The 18,701-nt window shown below is 45.9% G+C and overlaps 1 protein-coding gene across 3 annotated transcripts in view; it reads left to right on the forward strand.

The window, feature by feature from the left end:
• The window catches only part of Ulk4 (unc-51 like kinase 4), a 345,903-nt gene that overhangs the window by 85,809 nt on the left and 241,393 nt on the right, over positions 1–18,701 (forward strand). For all 3 annotated transcript variants that reach the window (XM_045136900.1, XM_045136901.1, XM_045136902.1), the window contains one exon: positions 14,152–14,279. In XM_045136900.1, the coding sequence (XP_044992835.1) occupies positions 14,152–14,279 (128 nt within the window). The remainder of the gene's footprint in view (positions 1–14,151; positions 14,280–18,701) is intronic.

Here is an 18,701-nt window from a genome sequence, read left to right on the forward strand (position 1 = left end):
GTGCATAGTGGAATTTCTGCTTCCATATTTTTACATGAGTATTTTAAAAAATAATTTATTTTTATTTATTTATTTGAGAGAGAGAGGAAAGGAGTGAATGGGCACACCAGGGCCTACTGCCATGACAAACAAACTCCAGATGCATGTGCCACCTTATGCATCTGGCTTATATGGGTCCTGGGGAATTGAACCTGTGTCCTTTTGGCTTTGCAGGCAAACACCATAATCACTATGCCATCTCTTCAGCCCTACATTAGTATTTTTTGTTTGTTTGTTTGTTTTTGAGGTAGGTTCTAGCTGTAGCCTAGGCTGACCTGGAATTCACTATGTAGTCTCAGGCTCTCCTCAAACTCACAGTGATCCACCTACTTCTGCCTCCCAAGTGCTAGGATTAAAGTCATGTGCCACCACATCCAGCACATTAGTATTTTTTAATTTAAGCTGAGACTCTTGGTTCCTAATGATGTTAATATAACTTTCCTTGTTGTGTACTGTTTAGTTGCCTGGCTGGGTCAGGTGGCAGGTGAGCCTCTGAGGTCTCTGTTCTGTGCAGACTTCATTTTGATGTGCGCTGAGCTGTCATGTGCACCCTGATTGATTGTGTGGACTTGAAAACTGCTGTTTCTTGTAATTGTTCAAAGTACTGACTTTATTGCCATGTTAATCCAAGAGAAGAACCACAGGGAAGTCTGGTGTCTGGCTTTCTCCACCATTTCCTGTTTGCTTTGCTGAGTATATGAGCATTTCTATTTGAACGCTTGTTTTATTCTTGTGTTAACAAAATAAGTTAATTTGAATCGGGTGTGGTGGCGCACGCCTTTAATCCCAGCACTTGTGAGGCAGAGGTAGGAAGATCGCTGTGAGTTCGAGGCCTCCCGGAGGCTCCATAGTGAATCTCAGGTCAGCCTGGGCTAGAGTAAGACCCTACCTCAAAAACAAAACAACAAAAAAGTTAAATTGAGTGGCAGGAGGCCCTGGTGAACTCATACTTTCTCTCTCACTCCCTCCTTCCCTCTCTCAAATAAATAAAAATACATAAACAAATTTGGGTTAAGGAGATAGCTCGGTGATTAAAGGTACTTGCTACCAAACCCTGCAGTCTTGAGTCAGATTCCCCAGTACCCACATAAAACCAGGTGCACAATGTGTTTGAAGTCTGTTTGCAGCTGCAAGAGGCCTTGGAGTGCCCATGCTCTCTGCTTGAGATGCATAAATAAAATACTAGAATAAAAAAAGCAGATTTGTTCCTTCTGTCGGAGAACCTGAACTTCCACTCCACTTGCAGCCCTAAGTCTCAGGTGACCTGATGGGACCGACGTGCCATTGGTGTTACCAACTGCTTCCTTAGGTAAGGCTGTCCTCTGCTTGGCAAGCTGCCTCTGGGCTGGGAGAATAGCAGTACTAGTCCCTAAATGTAGTGGGTCTCGTGTCTGTGGAAGACGGGCAGCCATGCGAGGGCATTGTTTCCACAGATTCTGGTGCCTGTGGGGGGGCTGTGGGCTGGGGCCTCCCAGCCCTAGTTGTGTGCACCTGCGCTGTGCTGCCTGCGCTGTAACGAGACCTTGTGGGGAGCAACACCTCATGCTGCCTGGGGGCCCTGGATCCTGATCAGACCAGAAGAAAAGGCAGTGTGTGTGTGTGTGTGTGTGTGTGTGTGTGTGTAGGTCAGAGGATAACCTTGGGTGTTGTTCCTTAGTCACCATCTGCCTTCTTTTGAAACAAGGTCTCACTGGCCTGGAGCTTGGCAGTTCGACTTGACTCACTGGCCAGCAAGCTCCAAGGATCTTCCTGCCTCTGCCTCCAGAGCGCTGAGGTTTCCAGTACAACCCCCCATGCTGCCATTTTTACTCACCTCCTAGGGATTGAACTGATTGCTTTCAAGGGAGGCACTTTATTGTCTGAGATATCTTAAGAGACCCCATTTATTGAGTTTTGACACCATTGCAATCTTAGGCTTCCTTTTTCCTCTTTTATTGGAAGTTGGAAACACTATAGTCACATGCTGTTTCCTACTTCTTCTTGAAGTTTCCCCAAAGTTCCAGGATTCATTGAACTTTTAGGAGCCCAATCCCTTATGGAAAATGGTATAACCTATTAAACCAATGACTTTGAATGTTACTACACAGTGTATTAGAAATGACAGGTTAATGATGTGGCATTTATGATTAACAGTAACATACAGTGTGGATCAGCCTAGAGGGAGCCAGCAGAGTGAGGCACTTCTCCCAGGCATGTGATTTACTAGCCAGAGTATTATGGGTTTCAGACAAGAGGAAAAACAAGAATGCTATCCTTTTGTTCTCTCAAAATATTCTCAAAATTAGGTACCTTTTTTGATTTTTCAGCTCTTCATGTGTAACTATAGCCAAATTTGTTTAGTTTGGGGAGATTGTGACCTAAAACAATATTTTCCTTAAAAGTATAGCTTTAAAAATAATATATATTCCAGCTAAAAGTTTACCAGGCTCTTTCCCCAGCCACTTCCAATTCAGAAAGTGTCATTACATAAAATTCATATAAAAATGACACAATTTAATATGACAACCCTGATAGCCTCAGGAAGATTATTTTATGGGCATGAAAGACTTCTCTGAGGAAGATGGTGTATTTTTAGTACTCATGTGCATACTTGAGGAATTTAGCACTAGATCTTGTATACTGATGCAATTGGTAGCTTAGCCCAGGCTTTCCTGTGTCCTTGCTCTTACTTTTCTTGGTTCTGTGGGCTGTGGCTGTGTTTTGGAAGATGGTTAGTAAGGCCTTGGTGCTTCTATCTAGGCAGATTAAACAGTCTCTCAGGGAGCATGCCATTGTAAGCTTTTTCAATAAATGGTGCCAGTATGGTGCATTTTGAATAGGATATGGATTATATACTTAAAATGTTGATTAAAATATTTATGTGGTTAGTGACCTGTCTAGAAAGTCCATATTTGAGATTATAACTCTGCAATTGATTGTGGAGGATCTCCTGATTGATTGGTGAGGATCTCTTGATTGATTGTGGAGCATCTCCTGATTGTTAAAGATTTTCTGATTGATATTTGGAGGACATTTATAGTGGAGGATCTCTTGATTGATTGTGGAGGATCCTGATTGATTGTGGAGTATCTCCTGATTAACTGTGGAAGATCCCCTTATTGTTTGCGGAGGATCTTGATTGATTGTTCAGGATTCTTCCTGGTGAGATTGTTCAGATGATGTGCTGTTCATCCCCAGTTTTCCTGCTGTGAACCCCAATAGTAAATATTATGTCAAGGTGAGTCCCTGCTGGAGTCTAATTTGAGGAGGATGAATGCTGCCACATACATTTAAAAAATCTCCTTAAATATCCTTATGAAAATAAAGATGTCAAGGTCTTTCCACAGAGCCCACAATGCCGATAGAGAGGTGTAGATCACAAGAGCCCGTGTGATGTGACTGATCTTTGGGAGGACCAGGTGAATTCTGATAGACCCATGCACTGGAGAATCTTAGAATTTCCAACAAGAACTTACTGAAGGAAAATATTCCCACTCATGGGAAACAAAGGATGCAGTTTTTTATGTGTTTGTGTGTGGTGTATGTGTAGATGTGTGTGGGTGCACATTTATGTGTATGTGTAGGCCAGAGGTATCAACATCATGTCTTCCTCAATTACTCTCTACCATATGTTTTGAGAACAGGATCTCTTACTGAATCTACAGTTCATCAAGTAGGCTAGACTAGTTAAGCAGGAAACCCTATGGATTATCCTGTCTCACTCCCTTTGCACTGTGCAACAGTCTGACTTTTATGTAGGTCCTGGGGGTTGAACTAGGTCTTTATATTTGCATAGCAAGCACTTACCCACTGAGTCATCTCCCTAGCACTAGGCATGCAGTTCTTTCCAATATTTTTATTTATTTATTTTCAGGGAGGGAGAGACAGGGAGAGAGAAGACACACAAACACACACACACACACACACACACACACACACACACACACACACACACAGAGAGAGAGAGAGAGAGAGAGAGAGAGAGAGAGAGAGAGAGAGAGAGAGAGAGAATGCACACATCAGGGCCTTCAGCTGCTACAAATGAACTCTGGGTGCATGCTCTACTGTGCACCTGGCTTTTATGTGGGTGCTGGGTTGTTAGGCTTCACAGGCAAGTGCTTTAACCACTGAGAAATCTCTCCAGCACCAGGCATGCAATTCTTAGAACAGCGACTGAAGCTCAAAGAGAGCTTCCTGGGCCCCAGTGGGGGAATGAGATCCCAAAGACAGGGACCACCCCAGCAGTGGGGGAATAACCTATGTTCTTCAAATCTCCTTCAAGATTGAAGGAGTACCATACCCCATCCTGGAAAAACTAGAATTGGAGTACAAATTAAACACAGTAGGAATCCTGAGAGAAGAGGCAGGAGGAGGGTCAGTAAGGCGATGCTGGAAGGCGCTGTGGCATGGGCTCTATGAGGCCATGTTTGTGCTATCGACATAGGAAGGAGCCAGCTTAGTACTGTAAAAGTAAAAACGTTATTTCTGCCTTAGAACTTCCTCTCCAGAGTGTAGGAAAAGCCCCTCATTCAAAGAACAGCAGCATAGAAGGGGTGTTGTCACCCACCAGCAGCTTAACACAGTGTCTGGGTAAATGAACCAGTGGTTTTCAGTAGCATTCTGATAGTTGAGGTGTATTAGAAGAACTGTGACTACAAAGCATATGAAAAATACAATATAATGTTTTACAAATAGCTGAAACAAAAAGAAATTCACAGAGGCTATGAAAGAACTGTCTACATCAGAAATACAAAAACAGGGCTGGAGAGATGGCTCAGCAGTTAAGGCACTTGCTGACAAAGATTAAAGACCCAGGTTTGATTCCCCAGCACCCATGTAAGCCAGATGCACAAGGTAGAGCATATGTCTGGAGTTCTTTTGCAGTGCCTAGAGGACCTGGCACATTTTCTCTCTATCTCTCAAGTAAATAAATAAAATATTTAAAAAAGATACAAAAATATAAAAAGAGGTGAGTAGATCTTTAGGAAGGTTCAAAAATGTGGTAGGTTTTAGGAGTGATTGAGAAATAGAAGGGAATAAAAACAAATTAAGATAGCTTTATAAAATATCCTATTAGTAAATAGACACAAATACTTTTGTTAGGAGTTCAGAAAATGCTTAAGTCTGAAAGTAGAGGGGTTTTCTTCTTTCAAATGTTGGCACGTTTACATATATGTAATGAGGTATCTCAGGAATGGGGCTCAAGTCGAAACACAAAACTCATTAATCTTCCATGTACACGTTGATCACGCAGTTTGAAGGTAGTTTCCTACAATGTTTGGACTGTAGTCTATCACATGAGGTCAGATGTAGAATTTTTCCCCATGACAGTAGCTGGTAGTCACAGTGCTTTGGATTTTAAGGCATTTGAGATTTCAGTTTTTTGGATTATAGATGCTTATGTAATGAGATTAGGGGTGAAAAGAGAAAAATCAAGAATAAATCCAATTACGAAAATTTTAGAGTCTTAGGTACAAAAGACAGAGATATCTAATATATAAAGAAGACCCTGCAGTGACTGCACCGTGACACTCACACGGAGAAGACCCTGCAGTGACTGTCCAGTGACACCCACATGGAGAAGACCCTGAGTGGCTGTCCAGTGATGCCCACACAGAGAAGACCCTGAGTGACTGTCCAGTGATGCCCACATGGAGAAGACCCTGCAGTGACTGTCCAGTGATGCCCACATGGAGAAGACCCTGCAGTGACTGTCCAGTGACGCCCACACGGAGAAGACCCTGCAGTGACTATACAGTGACGCCCACACGGGGAAGACCCCGCAGTGACTGTCCAGTGACGCCCACACGGGGAAGACCCCGCAGTGACTGTCCAGTGACGCCCACACGGGGAAGACCCCTCAGTGATTGTCCAGTGACGCCCACACGGGGAAGACCCCGCAGTGACTGTCCAGTGACGCCCACACGGGGAAGACCCCGCAGTGACTGTCCAGTGACGCCCACACGGGGAAGACCCCGCAGTGACTGTCCAGTGACGCCCACACGGGGAAGACCCCGCAGTGACTGTCCAGTGACGCCCACACGGGGAAGACCCCGCAGTGACTGTCCAGTGACGCCCACACGGGGAAGACCCCGCAGTGACTGTCCAGTGACGCCCACACGGGGAAGACCCCGCAGTGACTGTCCAGTGACGCCCACATGGGGAAGACCGTGCAGTGACTGTCCAGTGACGCCCACACGGGGAAGACCCCTCAGTGACTGTCCAGTGACGCCCACACGGGGAAGACCCTGCAGTGACTGTCCAGTGACGCCCACACGGGGAAGACCCCGCAGTGACTGTCCAGTGACGCCCACACGGAGAAGACCCTGCAGTGACTGTACCATGATGCACATATGAAGAGGAACTTTTGTGCTTTGGAGGTTACTTGGAGATGTAAGCACTTCACTTTACAGCCACACTGTGTTTCACAGATGTGCTTGATAAGATAGCCTCCTCCTGAGTAAGGGTGACATTGACTACTATCTGTGCTCTGCAATAACTGCCTCTTGCAGGTCTTGCTTTCTTTATGAATTTTGGCACTAGTTGGGATCCAAACATGTTAGAGCAGTCTAACCTGAGTGTGGCTGGCCCTTCTGGTTTGGTATTTTGGCCACATAGCAGAATAGTACTAGTGATGAGCCCAGCCTCAGATCTGTCACTTGGAAGTGTCCTGGGATTGTTTTATGTTTACTGATCATATGAGGATGGTTTTCCTGTTAGCTGTTTTTTATGGCTTATACTTACAATTCTAGTATTGGCAGAATGAGATGGGAGGATTGGCATGAGTTCAAGGCTAGCTTGGGCTACAGAGTGAGTTCCAGGTCAGCCTAGGATAGACTGAGATCCTACCTCAAAAAAATGGACGTGAGGCATCCTTAGTATTTATCTGTAAAGTCAGGGAGCACACAGACCCAGCAGTCACTAACCAAGCATTGCTAATGTGGAAATTAGCTTCCACATGTCAGTCAGGTGATGCTTTTATATATTACTTTCAGTCTACATTAATGAATATGCATTTTCTCAAAAACATTTTGCTGAGTTCCTTAGCTACATTTCAGTAAGGGAAGTGTGATTCAAAATAGCACTAGATTCCAGCTCATTTTCACTCTGTCAGTATTAAACAGGAAATTTGTGTGGCACAATTACCTACACCATCTCGCTGTTTTCCTCAAGGGTGTTAGCAGTTGATGGCCAGGCTGCACTCATTGATTTTTCACTATGATGTTGGGCTGATCAATTTTGTCTCTTGAGATTTGCAAGAGAGAATCTGAAGTTCTTTGCCTCATTATTTTTCATTCATCTAGTAATTTTGTCTTTATGATATTATTAGCAGAATTTTTGCCATTTGCTTAATATTGATAAAGATACTTTTTATTTGTAATGGCAGTTTCATATATTTTGGGAGGCCAGCATCTTATCCATTAGGTGACTCGTGCTTCTAGTTTCATATCTTGTGGTAACATTTCCAATGCCTTGAATATTTCGTCCGTGTTCTTTAAGGTAGAAATGCATATTCTTATTTCCTTTTTCTGCATGTATATGTGTGTGTGATGCATGTGTGTGCACGCATGTTCATCTATATGAGAGGGCACACGTACTTGCATGTGTAAAGGCCATTCGTCAACACTGAGCATCTTCCTCACTTACTGTCTGTCTTAGTTTTTGAAACAACATCTCTTACGTTTCTTGGAGCTCTCCAGTTAGACTAGTAGCGAGCAAGTCCCAGTGCCCTCCTGTCTCTTCCTCTCTCTTTCCTAGAGCAGGGATAACAAATGCACACACCACTCCCAGATGACAAGTGGGGGCTTGGGGTGTGAACTCAGGTCTTTAGGCTTGTGTGGCAAGCACTTTACCCATGGAGCTGTCTCCCTGGCTCCTGCTTATTCCGTTTAAATATTTATTTTAAAACCGTTAAAAGAGTTAGTCTCCAGAAATACCCATTGAGAAATCACTGCTGAGAACCCTTCACTGCTGGTGGTGAGTTTTGGTCAGAAACTCTTGGGGCTGTGATCTGGATTGCAGAATTAAAAAGCTCCTGCCTGTCTTCTCCGCATGTTATATGTAAGCATGTTGAGCTGTATGACAAGATGACTTTAAATCAAAGAGGAATGCATAGTGGATTGCAAGCTGAAGTGACCTGAGGTCATTCCTGGCTCTCTGAAGATAGTTGTGATTATACAACCCTGACACTAAGTCTTCGCCTGCAGCCTGCAGTCACCTTCCTCAAGGGCTGTGAGATGAATGCTGTTCTGGAGGTATGGTGCCTAGTGCTTAAGATTAAGTATGGAGCTCTGGGCACTTAGTGAAGGGAGTCAAAATTAATACTTTTCATTCAGTTTTTATTTGAAATGCCTAACTAAGAATTTGTTTAGGGTATAAGTTATTGTTGGCTTACGTCCAAAATTGGACAGCATTTTAAAGGACTTAGCAGTCCATTATGAACAAATCCATGTTTTCTTTCATCTTTTATAAGTGTTATAGCTGGCTTCTCTCAAAATCTTAGACAATTATTTTAACTTTACATGACTGCTAGTGATGTTGCCTGTTATTACTGGAAAAAGAAACATCACAGTAACTTCATTGTCACTTATTGGTGGACAGTTCTGTGTTGTAAAATCACGTTTTTTGCTGTATGAAACTTTTATTTTGATACAAGGGCTTTATGGGACTGGCCTGGGGCTCACTACAGAGTCAAGGCTGGCCTCAGACATGCCGTCGTACTCCTGCTCTGCCTCCAGTGCTGGAGGCGCAGTGCCCTCCAATGCTTGCAACCCTATGTGTGTTTTGAAGCTTTTCCATTTTCTTTGTATACTTAAGTTATATTTCATTTTTCGAGTGCTGTATATCAAACCTTTCCTAAATGTTGTGGCATAGACAAGCACCGTAAGTTATTCTTCAGAAATCAGTCTCACCTTAGGCTGCTAGCTGAAAGGGTGCTGAGGAATTACCAGGCGGCTCATCTGCATAGACTGGCAAGTAAGTGCTGGGTGTTCACTGGGGGCTCAACTGGAGCTGAGGATTGGAGCTGGATGTGTTCCATAACTTCCTCACGGAATGGTGGCTGCCTCAAAAGAGAAGTGTCTTGAGAAGACGTGGCAGAAGCCACATGTCCTCTCAACCTGTTAAGCACCTTCCCCCTGAGCATACCACCATCATCCCATTGCACTGCTGTCTTGGAGTAGAGACCACCTTGGCCTGTTAGCCATATCATTGAAATAAGCACAATAATACATGGAAGCTGGGTCTGTGGTAATGACTTGCACAGCACTGCGTGAGCATTGCACAGATTTGTGTCTTGCACACAACACTGCGTGAGCATTGCACAGATCCGCATCTTGCACACAGCACTGCCTGAGCATTGCACAGATCCACGTCTTGCGCTCAGCACTGCGTGAGCATTGCACAGATCCGCGTCTTGCACACAGCACTGCGTGAGTATTGCACAGATCCGCGTCCTGCGTACAGCACCGCGTGAGCATTGCACAGATCTGCGTCCTGCACTCAGCACTGTGTGAGCATTGCACAGATCCGCGTCTTGCACACAGCACCGCGTGAGCATTGCACAGATCTGCGTCCTGCACTCAGCACTGCGTGAGTATTGCACAGATCCGCATCTTGCGCTCAGCACTGCGTGAGCATTGCACAGATCCGCGTCTTGCACACAGCACTGTGTGAGCATTGCACAGATTCGCGTCTTGCACACAGCACTGCGTGAGCATTGCACAGATCCACGTCGTGCTTTCAGCACTGTGTGAGCATTGCACAGATCCGCGTCTTGCACACAGCACTGCGTGAGCATTGCACAGATCCACGTCCTGCACACAGCACTGCGTGAGTATTGCACAGATCCGCGTCTTGCACACAACACTGCGTGAGCATTGCACAGATCTGCGTCCTGCACTCAGCACTGCGTGAGCATTGCACAGATCCGCATCTTGCACACAGCACTGCGTGAGCATTGCACAGATCTGCATCCTGCACTCAGCACTGCGTGAGCATTGCACAGATCCGCGTCTTGCACACAGCACTGCGTGAGCATTGCACAGATCTGCGTCCTGCACTCAGCACTGCGTGAGCATTGCACAGATCCGCATCTTGCACACAGCACTGCGTGAGCATTGCACAGATCTGCATCCTGCACTCAGCACTGCGTGAGCATTGCACAGATCCGCGTCTTGCACACAGCACTGCGTGAGCATTGCACAGATCCGCGTCTTGCACACAGCACTGCGTGAGTATTGCACAGATCCGCGTCCTGCGTACAGCACTGCGTGAGCATTGCACAGATCTGCGTCCTGCACTCAGCACTGTGTGAGCATTGCACAGATCCGCGTCTTGCACACAGCACCGCGTGAGCATTGCACAGATCTGCGTCCTGCACTCAGCACTGCGTGAGTATTGCACAGATCCGCATCTTGCGCTCAGCACTGCGTGAGCATTGCACAGATCCGCGTCTTGCACACAGCACTGTGTGAGCATTGCACAGATTCGCGTCTTGCACACAGCACTGCGTGAGCATTGCACAGATCCACGTCGTGCTTTCAGCACTGTGTGAGCATTGCACAGATCCGCGTCTTGCACACAGCACTGCGTGAGCATTGCACAGATCCACGTCCTGCACACAGCACTGCGTGAGTATTGCACAGATCCGCGTCTTGCACACAACACTGCGTGAGCATTGCACAGATCTGCGTCCTGCACTCAGCACTGCGTGAGCATTGCACAGATCCGCATCTTGCACACAGCACTGCGTGAGCATTGCACAGATCTGCATCCTGCACTCAGCACTGCGTGAGCATTGCACAGATCCGCGTCTTGCACACAGCACTGCGTGAGCATTGCACAGATCTGCGTCTTGCGCTCAGCACTGCATGAGCATTGCACAGATCCGTGTCTTGCTTTCAGTACTGCGTGAGCATTGCACATGAGGCTCATTTGCCATATCTTTGTTGGACAGACTTCCTTAGAATTAAGAATTGCTTCAGAAAACAGTGTTTTTGGGATCTTACAAAGTAAGGTTCTTTTTCTGTCAGCTGTAGGAATGGATGAACACTTAACTTGGTTCATTGCCAGCTGTGTCTGAGGTGGACCTGTTTACCTGTTGGAGAAATGCCATTACTGGCACTTCCATCCCTGCTCGTCTGCTATGCAGAAATTGGACTCATTTTCTTCCTAACTTTGCTTCCTTTGACTATTCATGATGGAAACCTCATTTATCTTAACTATTATTTTTTGTAGTACTGGGGATCAAAGCCAGGGCCTTGTGTATGAAAAACAAGTGCTCTACTACTGAGCCCTCTCCCCAGTACATGGGATTGTGTTTTCTCTGCATTTACACACATCTTTATTTTGTTGATTGCTGAATATTTATACTGAAGTGTTAAGGATTCTTCCTTGGTAAGGAGATTGAAAGTTCCTTTTATCACTGTCTTGAATTATTTTTAGTACATTATCCATGTTATATATTGCAATTCATTTGTTATGTGTTTGGTTTCCTTAGTCATGATTTTCTTTCAAGTAGAATTTAATATTCTCTTTTTGTACTCATATTTCTCATACTTTCCTTTTAAGTAAATTATTTACAAATACTTTCCCCACTCTCCTTCACTCTTTTCCTCCTCTCACCCTCCTCCCTCTCCCCTCTGATCTCTCTACATGACCTCTGTTAGATTATTTAATCATTTCATGTTTGTTCTTTTAAAATGTAGATGAATTACATTTATGTGAGGTTTATTTTCAGGTAGGAAACAAGGAAGCCCCTGCTCTGTAGAACACCTCTGGAGAGTGGAGACACAGCGAGGAGGAAGGTCTGACAGTGGCTGGGAGAGATAGGGAAGAGCTCACTCAGGAAGGTCTGGTGTCATGCCAGGCAGGGGGAGATGGGGAGGAGCTCACTCAGGAAGGTCTTGTGCTGTGCCAAGGGCTCTACCTGTGACTCGGGTTACAGTGGTCATTTTGGTGGCTTCTGAGCTGACCAGGTAACCATATGTATTGTTTGGGTCAAAGCAGAGCTGGTGGAAACAAGTGAGCTTGGATGTGGCTTTGCAGTCAGGCCGGAGAGATGCAGGATTTTCCGCTTGGATGTTGGGGACAGTGGGAGAAGAGTCAGGGAATTCAAGTTCTGCATGTGGCTGTTACACTGAGGGTTCTCAGAGTACAAATGTCACAACAGGGTAGTCACTGTGTTCTGTGCAGAGGCTCGCGTGTGTTCCCCACGCGTGTCCACCAGAGGGTGATGTTTACTGTGTGTGTGTGTCATGTAGATGAAATTTACCATATGTATTTTCTTTTCTGTGTGTCTTTGTCTTACTGTGGATGTTTTCTGACCTGTCTGATATTACGATGCCCTTTTACATATTATTTCACTGAATATTCCATAAAAATAAGCAAACGTTTCAAAAGAAGAAATTAACATGGATTCAATATTATTAGTTAATCCACAGGCCTGGTTCAAGTTTGCCTCTTAGCCCAATAATGTTTCTTACAGACCATTCCCACTTCCTTAATCTATTGTGGAGCAATTGCTCCAGCCTAGAACTACTGGAAATGCAATGGTTTAGAGTTATGTGTGCAAATATGGGATGGGCACATCCAGACTTGTGCCTGTGAGGCTTATGCCAGAGTCTGAATAGAATTAGGGCTCAACTGTAGGGGAATGGGCTGCTGCTCCCTGGAGTGGGGGAAGGAAGATCTGCTCTTCTGGCAGAGGATGACTCAGCTGTGGCTGGGTGGTTCAGGAGCAAGGTGACCAGGTGCGTTCTTTGATAGAAGCGTGTGCGTGGCTGGGCTAAGTCCTCCTGGTGAAGCCAGGTGAGATGGATGTGTGGTGGCCGAATTGAACTCCTATGAGTATGCTTTGGACATGCGGAGTGACCATCTGACCAACAGTCTGATTCCAGATGCTGGGCTGCTCACATCTGGGTGCATCGGTCTTTATGCCTTTCCTGTTTGTGTATGAATAGAGCTCCTGAACTGATTTACAATCTGTCCGTCACAAGAGAAAATTAAAAAGTATATAAAAAGAGAAAATAGCACTGTGACTTGTCCATAATCATCACTCAATGTTATGTTATGGCTTTTTTTTTTTTTTCAAGGTAGGGTTTCACTCTAGCTCAGGCTGACCTGGAATTTACTGTCATCTCAGGGTGGCCTCAAGCTCACGATGATCCTCCTACCTCTGCCTCCTGAGTACTGGGATTAAAAGCATGTGCCACTTCGCCCGGTTGCTAAGGCTTTTTCAATGTGCTTTCATGTGTGGGGGAGTGTGTGTGTGTGTTTGTGTGCGTGTGTGTGTGCTTGTGAATGTGTGTCCAAATGCTGTCCACCTCCTTGTGAGACAGGGCCTCTCCCTGGTCTGGCGCTCACTAGGTAGGCTAGACTGGCTGGCTGGTGAGCCCCACAGAACCCCATCGCCGCCGCCTCAGAGCTGGGATCGCAGCATGTGGTGGGTACTGGTGAGCATGCTCGTGGCCTCATGCCAATGAGGCCAGCACTTTATCACCCACCAAGCCATCTCCAGTCCCACACTACTTTTGATCCAAGAGTGTTATAGGAGTGCAGGGTTTTATTTTGTGTTAGACCGGGTGTATCTTTTTTTTTTCCCCTTTCAAGGCAGAGTCTCACTCTATCCCAGGCTGACCTGGAACTCACTCTGTAGTCCCAGGCTGGCCTCAAACCCACAGTGATCCTCCTAACTCTGCCTCCTAAGTGAGTGCTGGGCTTAGGGGTGTATTTTTTTAATGCTAATTTAGACCCTCACTGTGGAGACCAGCGATCCCATCTCTGTGCTCAGACACTCAAATCGGCCTGCTCTCACTCACGTCTTTCCCCGACGCTCCACTTGTACAGGTGAGGAAGACTTCTTCAACTGTCTGGATTTGAAGCCAACTCAGAATTTGAGCAAATTGTTTACTGTTTCAAGATTTATGTTCCCTTTTCAAACAGGGATAGATAGTACTGTCAACTTAAAATTCCAAATGTTAGAGTAAGATAATGCTTATGGAAACTGTAGTGTGGAGTCTGGACCAAAGTGAAGACAGAGTAAGTGAAATGACTTCTGCTTGATGAGCCTTCTGCATGCACTGTGAGAAGTGAGACTCACATCTTCACAAACGTTTTCAATGTCTCCCACAGGATTTTGTGTCTACCGTTATCCGTCTGCTTGACAGCCCATTGGCTCCCTTTCGGGCGAAAGCCTTCCTGGTGCTTCTGTATGTCCTCATTCACAGCCGGGACATGCTGCTGCTCAGCTGCCAGGCCAGGTATGGTGACAGTGGTGTCCTCGCCGGCGCCAGTGTGAGCTCGTCCCGCTGGCTTTGGTATATGCGTGTCATAGAGTATTTCCTGCCTTTATGCATCTGGTATTGAAAATGTTTTCTAAAACTTAGTAGCTCTTCCATAACTGCAGCTTAGAAGCCCAGAGGAGCAGGGAGGACTCTGGGAGTGAGGCAGATGGAGGTCCCCGGGTGCTCTGAGTCTGGCAGGGCTTCGCAGCGTCTTGCTTTGTGTCTTAGGGTCCTCCTCTCATTAGTCCAGTGATTTGCTGGTATCTTCTTCTTGTCAGATTCTAGATGAGCAGCGGGAACTGCAGAGGAACAGCCTCTGCAGAGGGATAGGAGTTTGCAGATGCCTACTAGGCTGGTGGCCTCTTTTCCTTTTGGGGTGTGTGTGCATGCTCATATGTACACGGTGCACAAATGTGTGCAAGTGCATGAGGAGGACACAGGTCATGTCAGGTGGCTTTCTTAGTCTCTCACCACCTCATTTTTTGAGACAGGGTCTCTCAGTGAACCTCAATCTTACTGATAGATTAGCTATGCATTGAGCCCTAAGGATCCTTTTGTCTCTGCCTCCCCAACACCAGGATCAAAGCCACCCCCTCCCCATGCCCAGCATTTTATGTGAGTGCAGGGGATCCGGACTCAAGTCTTCATGCTTGCATCATAAGTGCTTTATTCTCTGGCCCGTGGCCCATATCCCCAACCCCACTTCTGTTTTTGGTTTTTATTTGCTCTATAGAGCAGGCTGGCCTTGAACTCATGATCATCTTGTTTCAGCTTCCTAATTTTTTTTATTTTTATTTATTTATTTGAGAGCAACAGACAGACAGAGAGAGAAAGAGGCAGAGAGAGAGAGAGAGAGAGAGAGAGAGAGAGAGAGAGAATGGGCACGCCACTGCACATAAACTCCAGATGCATGCACTACCTTGTACATCTGGCTTATGTGGGTCCTGGGGACTTGAGCCTCGAACTGGTGTCCTTAGGCTTCACAGGCAAGCTATTTCTCCAGCCCTAGCTTCCTAATTTTTGAGGTCACAAGTGTGCATGTTGATGACTTTCTTACTTTGTTTCACCTCTTTTTTGTAAAAAAATATTTAATTATTTAGGGGAGAGAGAGAGAGATGGTGTGTGTGAGAGAGAGAAAGAGAGAGAGAGAGAGAGAGAGAGAGAGAGAGAGATTGAGAGGCAGACTGACATATACCAGGGCCTATTGCCACTGCCAATGAACTCCAGATGCATGTGCCATTTTGTGTGGCTGGCTTTTTGTGGATACTGGGGATTGAACAAGGATTATCAGGCTTTGCAAGCAAGTGCATCTGAGCACTGAGCCATCTCCCCAGCCCATGCTTCACGTCTTTCTTATAGAAAGATGAGCTCTTCTGAGTGTATCCCAGGTTGCCTTCCTGTGCTGATCCTTTCTAATTGACATCATCTGAGTTACTCTGTCTACACTTTGCTGAAGGCCAGAAGCGTTCAGAAAATCTGGTTTACTCTGTCAAGTGTTCTCTTTTCTTTTCTTTTCTTTTCTTTTTTTTTTTGAGACTGGGTCTTGCTATGTCACTTAGTCTTAGAATTTGTTCTAGAATGTAAGCAGGGCTGGGAAGGGCTAAGATTCATTTACATTAGTGGTCAGTAAACCTTTTTCCTATAAGTATCCAGAGTTTAAATATTTAAGAAGATGGAAGAGTGTGGGTGGAATTATGTTACTTACATAGCTAGGGGGAAAACACACTTTTATACAATTTACATTGATCTAACAGTATTGCTAAGAATTGAGCAGTTTGTAATACAGGTCTACGACTAATAGGAGATAAGCAGTGGTCAGGGTTTGTGTACCCAGGCTGGGGTGATTGCTCAGTTATTGTGAGTACTTGCTGTGAAATCATGAGGGCCCGAGAGGGTCTGAGACACTTGCGGTCCAATTCCCCAGCGCCCATGTAAACTGTGGGGAGTAGCCATCATTGTAGACCTAGTTGTGTGGAGGGTGGAAACTGAGGAACTGCTGGAGTTTGCTGACAAAAAAAAGTGCTGAAAATGACAGCTCTGGGTGGAGTGGGAGACTCTACCCTTAGGAAATAGACATTTGAGTGCAAAGAGGAAGACACTGTTGCAGTTCCCTTCGCGTTGCTGTGCAAAGCAGCCAGCGAAGAGCAGCTTGTGGGAAGAAGGGTTTATTTTGGCTTCCAGACTCAAAGGGAAGCTGCATGAACAGAGGCCGGACATCACTGCCTGGCTAACATCAGGTGGACAAAAGCAGGAGGACAGTGTGCCAAACCCTAGCAAAGAGGAACTGGCTACAACTCCCATAAGCCCATCCCTACCAACACACTTTCTCCAGTAAGGCTCCAATTCCCACATTGTCATCAGCTAGGGATCAAGCATTGAGAAAACACCAGCTTATGGGGGACACCTCACGGCATTCACATCTGTACACACATCACATCTGCTACCACACCACCATGCTCTACACGAACACATGCCAGAAAGAAAGCTCGTGTTTCCATCGCGAATTCAGTTGCACCTGCCCATCTGTTCACTGTTGTATCTTGTCTTTGAGAGAAGCTTTCCCGCAGCAAGGGCGGACAAATACCACATAAGGTCACGAGTATGGGATGGGACTGGCGTGTTTCCCATGGTGGTGTTTGTAGAATACTGTTTGTTTAGACTTTCTCTTGATGTTTGCCTTTTGACCTTTCGTGGTTGGCAGATAATCACCTCTCACTTGTGGGTCAAGTTCCTAATGAGCTTCCTTTATGTTCTCACTGGGAATACTCCTCGTGTCCTTCATTGGTTTGCAGCTCTTGTCTTTAAAGCTGATAGTTCATGTGTTTTTGTCTGCCAGTTCTGTTGAGAGGCAGCTTTTGTTAACGTCAGCAGAATTGAGAAGAAGGTGGCCTCTGTGAGGGGCCCTGGGGCTTTGAAAAGCCATGAGAACTATTTTGAACCAACAACACACATGGGAAATCCACATGAGGACAATCAGACGATTGAGCTCAGGTCAAGGGACCCCACCATCCAATGGCAGGAATTCCAGGAGGTGCCAGGAGCAGATGCCAGGGGATTTCCACTCAAGGAAGTCAGAACATACTTCTGTTGAGATGCACTCCAAGGAGAACAATGTTAATGAGGCACAGGTCCAAAAGGTGTAAGGCACAGGGAAGGTGGCCTGGTAAAGGGATGTGTTACTTTGTAGCTTGTGTTTTAGATGCAAGCTGACAGATTAGCATGCACTCATTCAGCCGGGAGGAGCTTGGCCAGGTTTACTGTTGTCTGCAAGGACTACTATCTGGTAGAATTCTGGAAAGGCAGGAAGGCTGGAGTACTGGGCACTCTGAGGCAGGTGTGAGATGGAGGTATGGAAATGCTGCAAGGTTGGGGTACTGGGCACCCTGAGGCAGGTGTGAGAGGAAGGTGTGGAACTGCTGGGAGGTTGAGGTACTGGGCACTCTGAGGCAGGTGTGAGAGGGAGGTGAGAAACTGCTGTGGACTTGAGGGACATCATGTAAGAGGGGTAGAGAAACTGTCAGACTCAAAGGATGGAAGGAGGGAGTGCTGTGGAATGCTGTCTTTCAGTCAGGTCATGGGCAATGCATTCATGAATGCATACTGTATATATAAGGCTTGCACAAGAGTCAGCTTGATAATACTCTGTCATGGATGGGGGAGGGGCTCATGAGGCCCTACCCATTCCTGAAGAGTTATTGGCAGTTAATGGTTGCTGGGGGAATGGGAGATTTTTTTTCAGTGGTGTACATACTGGTAGGTTGTGTATGCTTCAGTAAAATCTCCCCTTCCCCCAGGCAAGCAACCTGACTTAAACTCAGTGGCTCACACACACAGAATTAAGAGACATGAAGGCAGAAGGGGAACTAGTTTGAAGAAGGCTTTAGAGGGTGGGCGGGGACAACAGCGAAGATCATGGGGTGAATATGATCAGAACGCACTGCAGACATGTATGCAATTGTCAATAAAAAGAAAGAAAGAAGGAGTAGTTGTCAGCATCAGTTGCTGGAATGAACCTCCAGACCAAACATAGTTATGGTAGGAAGGAAATTTACTTGAAGCTTACAGACCCAGGGGAAGTTCCATAATGGTAGAAGTTACCCTCTTTTCACAGGACCAAGCAGAGAGAGAGAAAGAGAGAGGGAGGGAGAGGAGAGAGAGAGAGAGAGGGAGAGAGAGAGAGAGAGAGAGAGAGGGAGGGAGGGAGAGAGAATCCAAAAGCAACCACACCAGCATAGGCAAGCACACTTCAGAACTCCAGGCAAAGATCAGGCATTTTGTATTTCTTCAGACTGAATTCTAAATCCACCCCCACACCTTAGGGCTGGACCTTAGGCTCTACCCATAATGGGGCCTCCTCCAGCCACGCAGCCAGAGATCTAAAACTTTATTAAAACTGAA

This window comes from Jaculus jaculus, chromosome 17 (genome assembly GCF_020740685.1).
Source record: "Jaculus jaculus isolate mJacJac1 chromosome 17, mJacJac1.mat.Y.cur, whole genome shotgun sequence".
NCBI classification, from domain to species: domain Eukaryota; kingdom Metazoa; phylum Chordata; class Mammalia; order Rodentia; family Dipodidae; genus Jaculus; species Jaculus jaculus.